This window comes from Triplophysa rosa, linkage group LG20 (assembly GCF_024868665.1).
Source record: "Triplophysa rosa linkage group LG20, Trosa_1v2, whole genome shotgun sequence".
Taxonomy (NCBI): domain Eukaryota; kingdom Metazoa; phylum Chordata; class Actinopteri; order Cypriniformes; family Nemacheilidae; genus Triplophysa; species Triplophysa rosa.
In genome coordinates, this window is record NC_079909.1 from 12,087,976 (window position 1) to 12,105,521 (window position 17,546).

At 38.3% G+C, this 17,546-nt stretch overlaps 1 protein-coding gene across 3 annotated transcripts; it reads right to left on the bottom strand.

Annotated features, from left to right (window-relative positions):
* mdm4 (MDM4 regulator of p53) lies at positions 1–9,624 on the bottom strand. 3 transcript variants are annotated; one of them, XM_057361408.1, is made up of 11 exons: positions 9,490–9,624; positions 8,917–9,005; positions 8,733–8,807; positions 8,491–8,624; positions 6,222–6,271; positions 5,717–5,781; positions 4,096–4,201; positions 3,818–3,978; positions 3,481–3,654; positions 3,335–3,403; positions 1–3,206 (listed from the first exon to the last, which is right to left on the bottom strand). In XM_057361408.1, the coding sequence occupies exons 2-11, from the start codon at positions 8,989–8,991 to the stop codon at positions 2,643–2,645; spliced, it is 1,473 nt and encodes a 490-aa protein (XP_057217391.1). In that variant the 5' UTR covers positions 8,992–9,005; positions 9,490–9,624; the 3' UTR covers positions 1–2,642. The 3 variants fall into 3 exon arrangements, with proteins under 3 accessions (XP_057217391.1, XP_057217390.1, XP_057217392.1); XM_057361407.1 differs by having other exon boundaries at positions 5–3,206; positions 3,481–3,669; XM_057361409.1 differs by lacking the exons at positions 6,222–6,271; positions 8,491–8,624; positions 8,733–8,807; positions 8,917–9,005; positions 9,490–9,624 and adding an exon at positions 5,900–6,178 and having other exon boundaries at positions 6–3,206; positions 3,481–3,669.
* Between the last annotated feature and the right edge of the window lie 7,922 nt (positions 9,625–17,546).

A 17,546-nucleotide genomic window follows, 5' to 3' on the forward strand; every position in this document is an offset into this window, starting at 1 on the left:
TTTCAAATACATCTAAAGTCTGATCATTTAACTAACAATATGGCATGGACATACAGTGCGTGGCGTTGATGTGCGAGCATGGTGCCTTTTAGCACTCACCAACCGGCTTCTGTCAGTTTAACAGATGTAACCTGATGATGGTAGGCCCATTAAGGTAAAGACCTGAGCTGGTGAGAGATTAGAGGTGCGATTAAAGGAAGAACCCAATTATCCTTCAGCAAGGATTCTGACCTCTAGAGACACTTTCATTATTGATTTCCAATGACATCACTGCATCTCCCATTGGACAGGGCTGACGGACAGAAACAAGCAGAATGTCATTTTTAATTCACACATCATTCACAGATAAAGTTCATGACCATCGACAGAAAACGAACAGTGTTGCGTCTATACGTATAAAATGTAAACAAACTAACCCAAAGGCTGGTCACCAAAATGCTGTAAGAATGTTTCAAGGATCTTTAAATAAAAGGTCCTAATACTGCTTTAGAAAAAGAAAATCTTGTGGTAGAAAAAAACAACACCCACCTATCCATTTTCTCGATTTAGGTTTGCAGGTTTCATACAGTTTAGATAATAATTTCAAGATATTGCTATCCAAAACAACGGCCTATGGTTGCAAGTAAGGAGAAAGAAGAGCATTTTTTCCTCTTTTTATTGGTTAGATTATTTACTTAAAACAAAGAAATAATGTTCAAATTGAATCTGAGAAAAAAACTGGATAAAACACACAAACAAACAAACTTCATTATATAATTGCATTGGCATAGGATGAATTTGTTTCAGATTCCATACTATGCGGTATAATGGCAGTGATGTAGCAATGTTGTACCACACTAGAATGTTCTGGTCATTGGAAATAGGCTATCAGTATAGCCATCACATCCCAATAGGTTAAATTACACAGTATTAACTAGAAAAACAAAACAAAAGCACAGAGTACTTCAGCAAAAGAAAAGCAAGTACCGTGAATCCATTGCGTGTGGCTCTTTCGCCCTCTAGTGGCTGAGGACAATATTACAGCTGAAATCATCTACAGCTGCACTTCATTTCACTTAAGTACTGAAATAACACAGCGGTATTAACAAAAACAGATGACAATACCCCACATAAACTCGCAAAAATGCGCTTCAAATCAGCATCAGTCCTTTTGACCTTTCAACCATAAAAACAAGCGTTTCAAAAGATCACTGAAACTCCTCATTGTGAGTATTGTCCATAAGAAGCGTGACAGTCCAAAGACATCACATTTTCTCGTGTCATCTCACCTGGCTGTTAAATGTAGGACATCTGGAGAACAAGCAGAAATGAACCCATCCACTAACTTCTCGTATACATATAATCAGCATGACATGCTACATACCATTACATCCTATACATTTCCTTCAACAGGCACGAGTGAACGGGTGTGGGTGAACTAAAACAGAAAGGAAGGCACAAATAGAGGCCAAACAGCCCTGAATTATGTGGGATCAAACAAACAAGCAAAGAGGAATTGGAGCTTCTTAAAGGGATAGTTCACCCAAAAATGAAAATTCTGTTATTATTTACTCTCTGAACACAAAGAACGATATTTGGAAGAATGTCAGTAACCAGACAGATCTCATCCCCCATTTACTCCCATAGTAGGGAAAATAAATACATCAATGGGGGCTGAGATCTGTTTGGCTACTGACATTCTTCCAAATATCTTCCTATGAGTTTAGCAGCACAAACAAAATTTTGCCGGTTTGGAACAATCTGACGGTGAGTAAATGACAGAATTTTCATTTTTTGGTGAACTATCCTTTTAAGAAACCAATAGTTGGAAAGCATGACGTCAGCCTGTAAGTTCTATGGAAAAGAAGTTAAGGCTTCTCGCTGAAGCTCCTGTACGACACCATTGACGATTATTTAACACTATATGAGAAGTAATACAACAGGTTCTTCTTGTTAAGCAAACTTTGGTCATACCATCAGAATAAGTCTCAAGTTTATAAATAAATAAATATTCCAGTACAATCTGTTTAAAGCACCTTTCCACAAATCCCTCCACCAGGTCAATAGACATCACCACAGTGTTGCCCAAGGCTTTAGTTTTTAAGTGCCAGAATCCAGAGGGGAAAGAAACTAAATTATTTTCTCAATCAAATAAAAGCAAAATTGGTCAAGTGTGTTGAAAGGGCTCTTAAGTGAAATGCTTGCCAAACGCTGTAAAATTTTGTCTAAACTTTACTAAGTACTATAAGGTTTTAAATGTGTTTATGCAGGCACATTTACTGAAGCCACGCATTTCATTTGCATCCATTATAGTCATCTGACTTGTTTTCATACCTTCTTCACTTATCAGGCAGTAGCACTGTCTTCACCTAACAGAAAAAGGAACAAATCACTCTATTTAGACAACCTATGCTAATAAAAACGATGGCAAAGCATTATTCCGAGGCCTGTTTCAATGCATCACAGTTAAATTATATTCGGTATATTATCATTACTTACTTTGTACTAAACACCGCAAATCAATATAGATACACTACTCTATGCTTTCATTTTAGCCTAGCAGTGTTTCATGTATTTCCTCCTCCATTATGTACACGAAAACCGTTTCACGAATGATACGCAAATGTGTTTGTGATGCATGCCTGTGAATTGTCCTGTTTGAGTCATGCTATAAACGTTTTGATGACCTTCTGTATAATCTGCCCACACCCCGGGCATGGCGCGTGAAACTTGTGCAACTTGCGTGCACAGGGAAAGCAGGTGATCATGTGACCGGTGCGCCCGTGGATGATGTTGCCGTTGCGCGGCCGCACCCGGCACAGCTTGCAGGGCTCCAGTATGGCCTCCGGATGGCATTCGGTCTCCATGTCCAGGGTGTCCTGGCTGTCACCCTCTGAGCTCTCCTGCAAGTGGTGAAGCTGTGAAGGGCCCTTCCCTTTAGACGAAGAAGCGGACGAAGGGGGGAGGTTTCTAGAGACTTGATGTGAAGGGAGGACAACTGGGTCAGACACAGTCCTGAGGCAGTCGGGCATGTCGATTCCATCATCTTCCTCCTCATCTTCATCCCTCTCAGGACGTGAAGTGCAGATGGGGATGTCCGGAACAGAGATGGAGTGCACGAGACGAGGACAGTCCTTGTACCAGTCCTTCCGCAGAGCCCAGCAGCGCATGCAGTACCTCTGGAGCGGTGTGTTGAATTTGCGGCACTCTGAGCATTGCCACGTATCCTGCCAAAGGAGGGAGTTCAATAAAGTGGTCAACTTAACACTCTTGATATTGTCACTTGTCATTTAAAACCATCTTATAAAAGATTAGACAGTTAGTCTAATAGTTAGTCTGTTCTTGATGGTTCTACCTGAGTGGAGATCTCTGTATCGGTGTCATCACTCAAACACTGCGAGTCCTCATCCTGGTCTTCCTTCATCTAAAAGCAAAAATGAAAGCTGGTTTCTCATTCTTGCATGCTAAAATGCTACAAAAGCGAAGAAAATAAAAACAGACCTTGCTGTCATCTTTACTGTCTCTTCCAGTCTCCTCCTCTTCATGCGGCGAGTCTGCATCACTGCCCTGCTCCAGCACGGCCTCCTTCATCTCCACGCTCAGCTGCTCACTCTCCGCCTCATTGAGGAACCACAGATCATCTGTGGTGTCAGACACGATGGCTGTGTCCTCATCCTGTACGGGAGAGAGCTGCTTCCTCAGTCTAGTTGTGTGACAGTCTTGCTGCACTTAATAAACTACTACATTCTAACGGGTTGCCAGATTGTAATGAACAGACAAATTTTTGTTATTTTGTGATAAATGTTTTATAGTCTTTCTGGGAGGTTTGGCCTCTTACTTGATTAGTATGGATATCTGTTGAACCATTGCTCCGCCGAGTGTAATTACTTCGCAGGTTACCCAGAAACCACCAAGGCAATCCTGAAAGTTCCAATTCTTCCAGAGCCACGTCCAGCTTTGGCCGCTTGCAAGCAGACCTGGGTAAGCCGTCTGAAGAATCTGTAAATCATCAATTAAATGTCATATTAGTATATGCAAACCACCATTGCAAAGTCATATTTTTTATATTTTGCTCAAAAAGTGTGCGAGTATTATTATTCTTTGGCTTACGCTGACCTTCATCAGGATCACGTGGCCTGCGTTGAGAGGAGCTCTGCGTAGCAGTGGTGCTCGTACTGCTGGCATTGAGACCTTGTCCATTGCTAACTGACCCACAGGACACCTATACAGTAAGGGAAAAGCCAGATTAATGCACAGAAACAAAAAGACACTCGGCAAGACAGCAGTTCCTTCTTAGCAGGTGCCCTGGGGTGCGGCAACAAGAGGCCACACCCTCACATATGGAGTGAGGGAAGGGGAATGAATGAAAAATTTCCTGGAGATCTACTTTTCTGAAGAGTCTATATAGCCAGTCCTATTAACACCAGACCAGCTAAGTGTAGCTTTGATTATTACATGCAGGTTTGCGAAAGTGTGCCTGGAACATAGATCTCCAACAGTAGGATTAAAGGGATATAATTATAACATAAAATCATTATTTATTCACCCCGTGTTGTTCAAAACCTGTGTATGACTCTTTCTTCTGTGGAACACAAAAGAAGATTTTCAAGAAATGTCTCTGTGGTTTGCGTTCCATCCAATGGAAGTCAATGGGAAGCTAATGTTGTTTGATTAGCCACTCTCTTCAAAATATCTTCTTTTGTGTTCTACAGAAGAAAGAAAGTCATACAGGCTTGAAATGACAAAGGTGAGCAAACAATGAAATCATTTTAAGGATCAACTATCCCTTTAAGCACCCCTGGACCAGGTACACAGCTTTATTACTTTCAAAAAAGGTGAGTGAGTCGATTACACGCAACCATTACCTAAATGATGAAATCTAAATCTTACTATGTATCATTTCAAGTACAGAATGTCAATCCAAAATGCCAACACTTTAAAAAGCGCCTTAAAATGAACGACGCTACCAAGCACCTCATCCCAGACTGTATCTCCCAATCCAAGCATCAACTGTATATCTCCATGACAGAGGTGTTACATATGGATGGTTTACAACAGGGTACGGGGGTGGGGGTTGTGTAAAGAGGGCCAATGAACTGTGAAGGAATCTGCAGTCCTTCCGAAACCAAGACGCAGAGAAGGAAACTCTGAGCGACAAACAGAGAAAGGTACTCTGTCCCCCAGCAGCCAGGCCCATGCTGGTGGCTTCACCGGAAGGACCACCAGGCCAAGCCGGCCGTGGGGAAGTACAGAGACGGTGCCACTCTGTACAGATGCGGCTGGTGGAGACAGCTGCTGCTCTCCTCTGCGTGGCAAACAGGCTGAGATGCTACGTGTGAAAACGCATTGCAGCGAAAAGCCTGAGATACAGAAAGTAATCACTTCAAGTGTTTTGCGAAAGATTGATAACTGGTCGACAGGTGAATAAGAAAATTCAAGTAAAGATGGCTTCTGCGGAGAACAAAGCTGACACAAGTGTTAAAAGTTGCTGTGAGTACAGTTCAGAGGAACAAAGCTAACGTTAAAGTGCAACTAAAAGCTGTTTTTTCTAACATTGCAACACAGACTGGTTTGTTTTAACACTTATGTCAGCATTTCATTTAAAAAGAAAATAAAAATAAAAATGATTAGATTTATTCATTGACATGATTTTGATCAAATCATGATTTTCTCTAGTTGTTTGCCATGAAGAGGAGTTAAAGACACTGTTTCTCCGGTGCACCATGCTGTAGTTTACCTGACCAGGATCTTCACTTGGAGACTCATTAGAACCCTTGCCGACTGAAAGATTCTTTTCAGCATCTGCATTTCAAATAAGACATAGTAACAAAACAAAACAAAAAAGAAAAAAAAGTCTGCCCTTTAATGACCAGGCACACATCAGCCACTCTTAATGTCAAACCTAAACAGAAGTGCATACTTGTGAATATTATTTCATTATTAGCCGTTTTCTCTGGTTTCTTAGGTTGCTGCATGAGGATTTTTATAGACATGATCCCTAATGATATAATTAATGGAGAAAGGCAAAAAATACAAAGTTTTTACATACCCACTGCAGCACACACACATCACATTCAAACACACATACAGACAAGCCTCAAAATGAAAAATCAAGCTAATCAAAATAAGAGAAAGAAAGAAAAGTGCAACATGACAGCAAGATAAACAGTGAGACCTTTTTATTACATTCAAAATATGCATCACTTAAGAATCACATTCAACAACAAGAGAAATGGACTTACCCGAATTATTCAAAATAACCAAATTCTTCTTCAGCATCTCATACACAGGACTATGAAATAAAGAAGAAAATTAAAACATAAACAACTAAAACTCACTCATGTCTCGAAATGCATAAAATACATTTCATCATACCAAAGAGAAATGAACATTAACGTATGAAAATATTAGAGACAGCCATGCAAATACATGGAAGCGTCTTTCTATCTCAGGGCTCTAGACTAACTTTTTGCACTGGTTGCACACCCAAATTTTCGACCGCATCGCATTTAACACCGCAGTTTTACAAGTTCACTTTTTTTTAAATCAATGTCCATATAGGCAATATTGACTTGTAAATGATTAACTAACAATCTGGTCAACATAAAGTTCTTTATTTGAAGCACAATTCTACAAGAAAGCAGGGCTCTAGACTAACACTTGAGAGAGGTGGCACTGGTGCTACCAAGTTATTCAGTTGGTGGCACCAGCCCTTAATTTGATAGCACCAGAGTCGTGGGGTGAGGTAAGAAAAAAGAATCACTAAAACTTCATTAAAATGTGTTTAATACATTAATAAATCAATTAGAAATTAATACAAATCATTGTTTATGATTGAATTATTTTTATTGTATATGTAAACTCTCTTTCAACACTTTACCATATTTAAAGCATGTCTTTCTTAAAGCTACTTTCTTCCTTTATTTGTTGTGAACAACTCCTATAAGAGAACACAATTCCTTTAATATCAATGAGTGTTTTGGGGCCCGTCCGTTGTTGTTTGATGAACATTATAAACAGAGATCTTTATTCTGCTGCTGCCCCTTTAAGAGCTCGCGCAATATACTTGGAACGCACATGTTTTGTTTCCCAACTGTTTGGTCACGAAACTGAATACCTTTACAAGGTTTCTTGTTAATATGGGAATTTTTACGTTATTTTGTGTTAATATGTCCGTTTCAGAGTAAGAAGGCGTGAAAGAGAACTCTGTTTAGTATTTTGTGCTCTGACTCTCTGGGCGCGCGCATCTCAAACAACCCGCGAGACCGGAAGGCTTTTAGTGATTATTCTTCATGAAAGCTGCATTGATACTCGTTTGGCTTCTATCAATAGCGACTCACAAATAAATAGTATTTAGCGTGATGTATAACGTTTTGTATGCTTTGCAGTATTGTTAGAGATCTTTATACAATAGTTCAGTGCTTAAAGTTTAAACACGTGTTTCCTGCATTAGCTTAACATGCATACAATACTCGCAATACATTTCGTTATCTTTGCTGTTTGTACCTTAGCCGGGGAAATTTTTGTATTCTGCATATTTATTTAAGTTGCAAGATTGAGCGCTTCACTCGTCTGCTCTTTCGGTCCTTCGCCTCTAACCCGTAACCTGCGAATTACGTGTTTGGGGGCGGGGCCACTGATAGATAAGTGAATGGTTGAAGCCTTCAACCATTCACTTATCTATCATGAGATGCTGAAGAAGAATTTGGTTATTCTGAATAATTCGGGTAAGTCCATTTCTCTTGTTGTTGAATGTGATTCTTAAGTGATGCATATTTTGAATGTAATAAAAAGGTCTCACTGTTTATCTTGCTGTCATGTTGCACTTTTCTTTCTCTTATTTTGATTAGCTTGATTTTTCAACTTTAAGGAGGGGAGACGAAAATGAGTGACTGAATGCGCAGCTTGCGCAATATAACATTTCTGCGCATTAAATTTATAATACGCAAAAATTATATATTGATCAGTTTGACAGTCGCACCGGTGCGACCATTAAGAAAAACGTGTCGCACTGGCAGGAAAATTTGTCGCAAAAAAAAACATTTAGTCGCAGTCTAGTGTGTCAGAGCATTGGTTATGATTTTCGGACGGATCAGGCCTTAACTTAACATTCTTAACGAAAAAGTTGTCAATCGTTCTTTTCATCTTCTCTCATCATCCGCGGCTACATCCACTCTGTTTATCTGACGGGCCTATAGGCTACTCACCTCTGTCTGTCTGACTGCAGCACAGCATTTTCAAACGTACACACACGTACAGGAATATCTGGACCACTGCCAATCAGAGGGGGTCCGCCCTTCACTATCTCTGATTGGTTTAGACCACGATATGGGCCTAATGTTTCTGTTGTTGAACCACAGGGAGACTTTCGCAGACTTTTTTTCCCCTCAAACGGCTGGTCGCACCGGTGCGACCTCAGATTTTTTTTTGTCGCACCATTGAGAAATTAGGTCGCACTCTAGAGCCCTGTATCTGCCAATTAAACATTCTCATTGAAATCTATAAGCTCACCTGGGGTTCTTAACAGAAAAGCTCCCCACTTCCAGCAGCTCTCCGAGTGGGTCATCTTGACAGTGGACGATGTGTTGCCTTTGTTTGTCATACAGCTGCTTCATCATGATGTACTGACCCAGATAGTGCATGACCTAACGAAACATTCAGCAATCATTTCATGTACTGGTGCCTTAGCATATAAAATCTAGCAAGCATTTAATGTACAGGTGCCTTATGATACTCTTCAAACTTTCCCTCACCTCCTTCAGAGTAAACACCTCCTCCTGAGCACCTGCCACTCTCAGTATCTGCAGGAGGGGAGCCCTGGGGTGGACCTGCATCAACAAACAGACCATAAGTTTAAATGGGCAATCAAATGACGTATAACGTTATATGAATAAATATGGACGACGTAAAAGAAATGTAAAAGTGCATATTGGTCACCTGGCTCCCCTCCCCAGGAAGGGTCCTGCATGTTGAGCTCGACCCCGTCAAATGAGATGATGACAGTGATGTCATGATTGACTCAAGAACTGTGAGCAAGCACACACACGATTATTTATATTTGAAATATTGCTCAAATACTAATGAGCTCTCTACCATGACAACATGGATGGCTGCAATATATAAAATACTCTTACATGCATACTATTAACAAACCTGCTAACCAAGAAACACTGTAAAACCCAAACCATTGTCATAAGGCTTTTCATTGTAACGTTAGAAGTTTAAAGATAAGGAAATGCTAACGACCCTATAACACATTTTGTGTCGTTTCATACACATTGAGTAATAAAGAAATTGGGAAAATAGAAAGACTTCACTCTTTAATATGCAAATATTAGTTATTTTAATGATAAGGTAGTGTATTAGATATTATTATTTCACCGTCACTTGAAGCTAGTATGCTAGGCTAACGTTCGCGAGTTATTTACGCGCGGCATACAGAAGAATAAAAATCCATAAAATCTGGCACTAAATATCCAATAACAAACCTGTTAGTGTACTAACACTCACCGTGTTGTCTGTGAACAAATACATGTTTTCAGCATTTCGTTAAAAAATGGGAGAGGTGTACGACTTTTTTGAGAAACTGTTGTAGTCAGTTGACGTCGAGTATGACGTCAGCACTCAGCACACTTGTCCGTTTATGGCACATATGCGCCCTCTACTGAAATGGAGTGTGATGCCAAGATAAGCAATTCTGTTTTCCCACAACACAGAGCATTGTATGTCCTTGATTGTTTCATATATGTAATATATGCAGTGTAATATTCCAACGCCAGACTACGTTGCACATAACAGGATACTGTTTCAAGGGGGTAATATTGGGGCATGATCGGTTTTGCCCAACTGCCAGGATTCTACCCCTTCAAACTTATGCGTGGATGCACATTTAGTCAAAAACAACTAGTTTGATGCATACACACAAGCAATACTGTTTGTCTCATTAAGCATTTATTCTTAAGCAAATTATTCAATAACATTCTTAATGTTACTAGCTTTAGGGGTTGTCTGCGCATGTGTGCGTTTTTGATGAGCGTCAAATCGGCGTGAAAGCACAGATTACGTATAATATATTATAATTTTACATTAATATTACAATTACATTTCCAATCTCACCGATCGCAATTCAGCATTCACAACTAATTTTATTATGAACTTTCATTATTTAACCTTTTAAAATGAAATAATCTTTAAATAAAATAATGTAAGCTGTTATTGTTAAACTTTATGTATTTATATTAAATACTGTACATACTTTGAATTAGGTTTATTAAAACATCTCCAAATATCACTGGATAAATATACACAACTTACAATTTCCAACAGTTAAAGGACGTTAATAGTGAAGTATTTTAACTCCAGAGCAATTGCATATCAAGGAACATTTAACATTTAAGGAACATTCAGAGACGGTACAAAAAAGAGGTTTAATACTGCCTTCAAAATTAGCAATGTGATCAAATACATATACACAACACAATTTTGGTAAAATACCATGGTAGACACATTAAAATAACAGTTACAAACATCTCAACAAATCTAGATTTTATGTAACAAAGATAGCCATGATGAGTATATATTTTAAATATTATAGTATAAAAATAGTGCATATATTTAAAATATTTATATATTTAATAAAATAATTAATTTAAAGCGATTATAGTTTTATAAACACATAAATATAAATAATTTAATTTTATGGTTTTTAATCCCGCACTTTATACACTGATACATATTTAAGCCTTCTGTGGAAAAAACTTTAAGCTTCCCAGCCGTTGACAATCCATTGACAATGTCTTCATGTTGTTTCTGTGAGCGCGCGTTAGGTTGATTAAACTTACTCTTCAAACGTGTTCTGGAACCGACATACCCCGAGTAAGCAAGATTTGGGTTAATCAACCCAGAGTTCAGGGTTTAGCTGACGGTAAATTAACCCTGCTTTCTGGAATACCTCCCCGGTCTTTGTTTTTTTCTCATTGAATTGAGGGGAACCTCATCTGACAGCAACATTCTTAATTGTCAGGATACGTTCTCCTGCTTTATTGGACAATTTTATATATATCAGCCTGAAACTCTGGGAACCTTCTTCTTGTGGTTTTAAAGTCAGTAGGGTAAATGTGAGACTAAGGCCCAATCCCAATTCTATTTTATAGCCCTTCACCTACCCCTCGCCCCTTGAAATAAAAACATTCTCCTAAGAAATGGGACACCACTACTACACTTTCATACGTCACTGATCGTACGGAGATGCGGCAATGTTTATCACAATCTTCCAAGATGCTGCTGTCAGTTGTAGTCATATCAATTTCGTGGGTTACAGCCTAAAAAGTGACCCTGAACTTTTCCGTCAAAAGCAGCTCACCACACACGTCTCCAGATTGCAGTCGCAAGTGAGCCGGGGTGCATTTTGATTAACCCGGTGTATGTGATTGCATTCCGTGGATCTCTCCCTCTGTCCGGGCGGGGAATCGGAGGGCGATCGCGAACAGACAACCCGGTCAGTTCGCCGCATTGGATGGAAGCTCGGAGCACGCTCTGCTTCCCCCGGTTCGTGATTGCATTCTGGAGACGACCCTGGTTACAATGACTTTTTTGTAGTTGTATATTATGTTGCGGTTCTATCGTGCAATCAGTAATGCGTTATGTTAAAGCCAAAATAAAGGTTTACTTTATACTCGCATGAGCAGCCATGTTGGAAAATTTCATACCCCTTCGTTTGAAGTGAGGTCCTGAAGCTATATGGCCCTTCACGTGAACGTGCTAAACAGAGGGGTAGGGGAAAGTGTAGTCGTAAGGGCTAGAAATGGGATTGGGCCTAAATGTGACTTTTCAATCTATATGGAACACAAGGGGAACGGTATCTGACAGTAAAATTCTCAGCTGTCAGATTGTGTTCTCTGCTATAACTTGAAAAATGTAGCCTTGAAGGGGTTCACGTTATTCTTAGTTGTCATGGATGCACATGTAGTTAAAAACAACTAGTTTGATGTATGCACACAAGCAACACTGCATGTCTCCAGTAGAATTTCATATAATACATAGGCATGCTAAAATCAAGACCACAGACTACATGTTACACATGACAGGATATTTCAGGGGGTAATATGGGGCAGGATATGTTTTGCCCAATTGCCAGGATTCTACCCCCTTCAAACTTATGCATGGATGCACATATAGTCAAAAACAGCTAGTTTGATGCATGTACAGAAGCAACACTGTATGTTTTAGGAAACATTCATTCATGGTGGCATTATCTGTGTAATATTTCAGGGGCATACACACTAAGGACGGTTTCACAGACAGGGTTAGATTAAGTCATTAGTTAAATTAGGACATTTAAGTAGTTTTTACAAACATTCCTTACAAAATAAAACATAACTTGACAAAAAAATGTATTTTAATGTATGTTAGTGCAAGCTGTTTTCAGTTTAGACAGCTCGAGCATATATTTTATTCCAGGACTATAGTCTTAAATCCTCTAAATGTTACACATGGTATTACATTTGCATTTGGCAGACGTTTATACCCTAATCAACTTACAGTGCATTCCGTCTAAACATGTCTTTTCTCAGGCTGTGTGTTGTGATTGAACCTGCAACCTTTGCATTGCTAGCACAAAGCTTTACCTACTAAGCTACAGGAACACATAGTTCAAGGGGGTGATATTGGGGCAGAATCTGTTTTGCCCAACTGCCAGGATTCTACCCTTACCAAAGATGCTTACCCATACCAAATACTATGTATTGATGCACATATGGTAAAACATTTGTTTGATGCAACACTGACTGTATGTCTCATGAAGCATTTTTTTTTTCATATTTACATAGACACGTTACATTTTAAAGCCGCACACACTAGATGTTACACATGAGATTTTCTTTAAGAATTGAGGAAAGCTAGGAAATCTTTGACTACCATTTAAAATTTTCCTAGTAGCAAATGATGTCCCAGAAATGTCAGTTGCTAACATTTTTCCAAATATCTTTCTTTGTGTTCAACAGAACAAAATAAATTGTACAGGTTTGGAACAACTTAGTTGGGGGGGTAATTCATGACAGAATTTTCATTTTTGCGTGGCGTGGATGCGATTATGTAAGATGATGATCTAAGAAAGGATTAACACGACAAATATAACCAATAACTGCCATAAAACTGCATCTTCAGTAAGCCATCATCCTGCAGCAAACCTTCAAGAAAATGGGTTGGGAAAGAATATCACAAGAAACAAGGATTTCAGCCTCATTGTATTTCAAATTCTAATGGCTTTATTTATATATGTATATATATATATATATATAGATAGATAGATTTGTATATATGTGTATATATAGTTTGTATAATAACTTTGACTTCAATTGCTTGATTATCCTTTTTTCCAATTTTGTTCTATTAAATTTTCAACGACAGGACATAAAGAACAAGGCATTCCACATGATCACATATTACAAAAAGTAAATAAAACTTGAACGTTTGCACATCCCACACATACATTACATATATAATACACTTGCGTTAATGTAAAGTAATATTTTATGGGCATGACTGAAATTCCTTTGACAAAGGAAAGCAAGCATACAGAGAAAAAAGCAGAAAGAGAGAGAGAGCATTGTTACGACAGCTAAGAGAATAATACATAATTCATCATATTTCAATCCAATGAATCGGTTGCATAGTTTGAAGCAAGCAGGACTGATATTTCAGCATGATAATGATTGTTACAAAAGCAAAATGGAGGCCTTTTTGCCAATTAAAACACACACTGAGTGCAGACGCTGTTCGAGCAAGATCTCATTTTCTCTTCAGACACTAAGTTTGCTTGACTAGTCACTCCAAGCATGAATTCAAATTAGCAAAGCAACTCCTGTCAATCTGTGGTAGTGTATGTGTCTACTTGTGATGATTCTTACGATCACTGCGACAGGAAGGTGAGTAAAATGAGTAATGCTTTGATGGAAAATGTAAACCAAATACGTGTACACTACCCTCCAACAACATTGATCACAACTTTTTAAGTCAGATACCAGTTTCTCATCATTAGACGTAACAGATTTAGCGACAGTATGTTTCTCCACAGTCACCTTATAGCCCTTAAAACTACACTACATTAAAAAATCACATTTTCTATGTACTGTAATCTAAAAGAGACAGCCCGACTGTAAACAGAGAAGCACAGGCATGCAGCTTTTTCAGTACTACATATTCATGGATTTTCGTGAAATCAATTAAGGCTGCCACATTTTATCAAAAAGCAAATATTCAAAGACACAGTTTCTTGTTCAATTTCAATTGATTACTCGTCTAAATCATCACACAAAGGTGACACAGTGGTGTAGCTTGTCCATTGGCACTTTTGTGATCGTAAAGATGACATGTTTAGAGTAAAAAGCACAAAACACTACATGGCTGTCACTAAACAGTTCTGCTATGGCAGTTACTGTAAACAGATAATCATTGTTTTTTGTGTCCGATGATGCACATCTTTAAAGTAGACATTCCAAAGCCCTTGTCCCCCAAAGAGATCTTGTTCAGTATTACATGCAACACATAATTGAACGACCATGGAACATCTGATCATGTGACCCCCTCACATTTACAATATAACGAGATAATGCAGGCATTTTTGACACATTACATGAGTCCAATGACAGATCTGTAAAACAGGACATGTTCACGAGCTCGTAAATATCTTAAAGCATGTTATAACAACGCCCTCTCTCTTTCTCTTTCAAAGCCCTCACTGCAGAGGAAAATGAGGACAGGATGGAATAAAGGGAATTAGTGCATCGGATGGGGTTCTTAAGTACATGTGTTCCCTACCTTGAAAACGCAATTCCTTCAGTTTTACTAGTGTGACGTGTAAGCTGTTTTTCCACACTTGTGAGAGAAGGGCTGTGCTATCCTCTTTCATCTTTGATGGATCATGCATGGATGAGAGGGAGCTGTCTGGATGAAGTTGGCAGCCACACAATAAGGTGATGGAACAAAGCTTGTATCACTCTGCAATTAGGCAGTTCACTAAAAAGCCACACAGCATGGCCAGAAATTACCAAAATGAAATCAGAGCAAGACGTAACTGGTAAAACAAGAATATTTTTAAGCACGTACTCTAGCATTCATTGCCAAATTCCCACTCCAAATGATGAGGAAATTGAATGGAGCCGCGCTCTCATGATGTCTAGACAAGAAATTCGATCTCAGTATAGATAACACATTATTTTAGCATGAACCTCTTAAACAGCATTAAGTCAGTGTGTGTATCCTCCATAGAATCTATTAATAAAGTAAATGTGTGCACGTGTCACATTCATTCTGGAAACAGTAAACATTTTGGGGACGCCTCATTCCATATGTAATCATGCAGCACATTGAACACACATATAGAACAATTACAATTTTTTCCAATACAATCCCCCCTCCCCCCAGTACAGCATGGTTTAAGCTACACAGGACACTACAAATACCAATCGCACCAGGTTGAACATATTGCTTTGAACCACCAATTTGTTTATAAGTAATGCATGCCACATAGATGATATTATGTTTATACAAAAATAACACCAGGGTATATTACTGTTTTTATGAATTACAGAAATTGGATGTTTTTGACAACACCAGATGATATCTGACTAAATATAGGCAAAAGAAATGGTTATAACTTAATCTATTATATTCCAGTTTTAAAACACAATCTTTTATTTACAGCTGTGGTGTATCATTCCTCCCAATCCAAACAAGCAAAAGCTGTCAGACAATGTCAGTAGAGTAGTAATGTGTTAAAAGTTATTGCACAACACCTTGAAGCAATTCTCTGTTTACACAATGCAATAGAGAAACATGTGCAATAACAAATTTTCTACAGAGCTGTTAAAGGGAACAAAAAATAAAAGAGAAAACAATTGATCGCTTTTTTCTGTACCCACTATGTACAATTACTGTACATCCAAGCAATGAATGAATATAAAGAGAAGACTGTACTTTCATATATCCTCAAAGAGAAAACGTTAGTAGTAAGGATGCAGTCCAGTTAAAAAGTTATTCCAATGACAAACAGCATGAAGGTAAAACAACGCCTTTTTAACAGAACTGATTGTACAAAACAACACTTTGGCAGAATTTTTATAAAGCTCTAATCGGAAACCACGATCGCTTCCACATAAGATCAAATGAATTCCTTGTTCATGAAAAACATGTATTTAATAATGTTTGCACAAAGACAAATTGTAGCTAAAACAACACAAAGCAGGATGAGTAGGGTTGTAGTAGGAGCTCTTTGACATGCTTTTATGAGGGGACAAACAAATCAAATCAAATATTTTAGATGACCTGCTCTTTGCCATTTTTGATGGATTTTACATAAATTACAATTATGCATCTGCCTACAAAAAAACAAAAGACTTTTTTTTAAGTTTAGACAGGAAGTACCTCAAAAAACTTGTAGTCTTATGATTTAGTCTGTGTAATTCAATTATGTGGGTATAGTAATATCAAATAAAGACTTTACCATGACCTTTCACATAAAAACATTGATCTATGGCTGCAGGGTCGGAGCAGACAATTAGGAATAAGGCAAAAAAAGCTCACTTTTCAATTGAGAACTTCACCAGCCCCCTGACTTACAGTAAACACAACTTTCTCAGCTTGGACATCAAATCTGACACCCTATGTTTCTTACAAACGTGGCATAAATATTCATTAATATATATTTATAAACTGCAATATGTACTCAACTGCTTATTTTGTTAAGTTGTCACAACTCTCCGGCCTATATTTATATTTTTCCAAAATATTAAAAAGTACTTAATATAAAAATACAGAACAATTGTAAAAAAGGAACAAAACATTGAATTTTATATGAAACCCATGCATGCTTCCCCACATTAACACACCGTGTTCCATTTAAGCGAAATAACAAGAACTGCCAGTAGGGGGAAGCGCAGCATCAGCTGACTGCTGTAGAGCCATTCAGTAAACATTAAAGTGGTCCATCCAAGTTGTTTTTGTTTTTTCTTTAGGCAGTGACTCTCTGTGTGTTTCTGAATTTGGCTGGAAATACAAAATAAATGGCAAAAACAATGGGATATAAAAGAACAATCTATAAAATATGGCTCTGAGCAAGTAGAAAAGGTGTAACTCGAGGAATCGATTTAACCTAGATTTGTATGGAGTGGATGGGCTGGACTATGGCAGTAGTGTGATTCACCTAATCGAAAGCACATGTCGCCGAGGTCACGCTCTTACAAAACTGTCCCATCTAGTTTCTTTCTATTCCACTAACCGGGCCGAACAGTGTTTTCTCTTTCATTCTAATAGCAAAAGCATGCTAACTACAACATACACGTGCATTGTAAGTTCAGTGATGGGATTTTGGAGTTCTACCAGTGCTATCTGCAAAACTGATCAAACCCTTGAAGCTTATGTGGAGCACAGCCTGGTGTTAGATAACAAACAGAACACATAACTGCAGAGCCGATCATGAGGTGTAAAAGACTTGTCAGATTTAACTTTTAAAGTACGCACATACATTGAAATCACTTCTATTGTTTTTTCCTCTAAAAGAGATAGAAAGA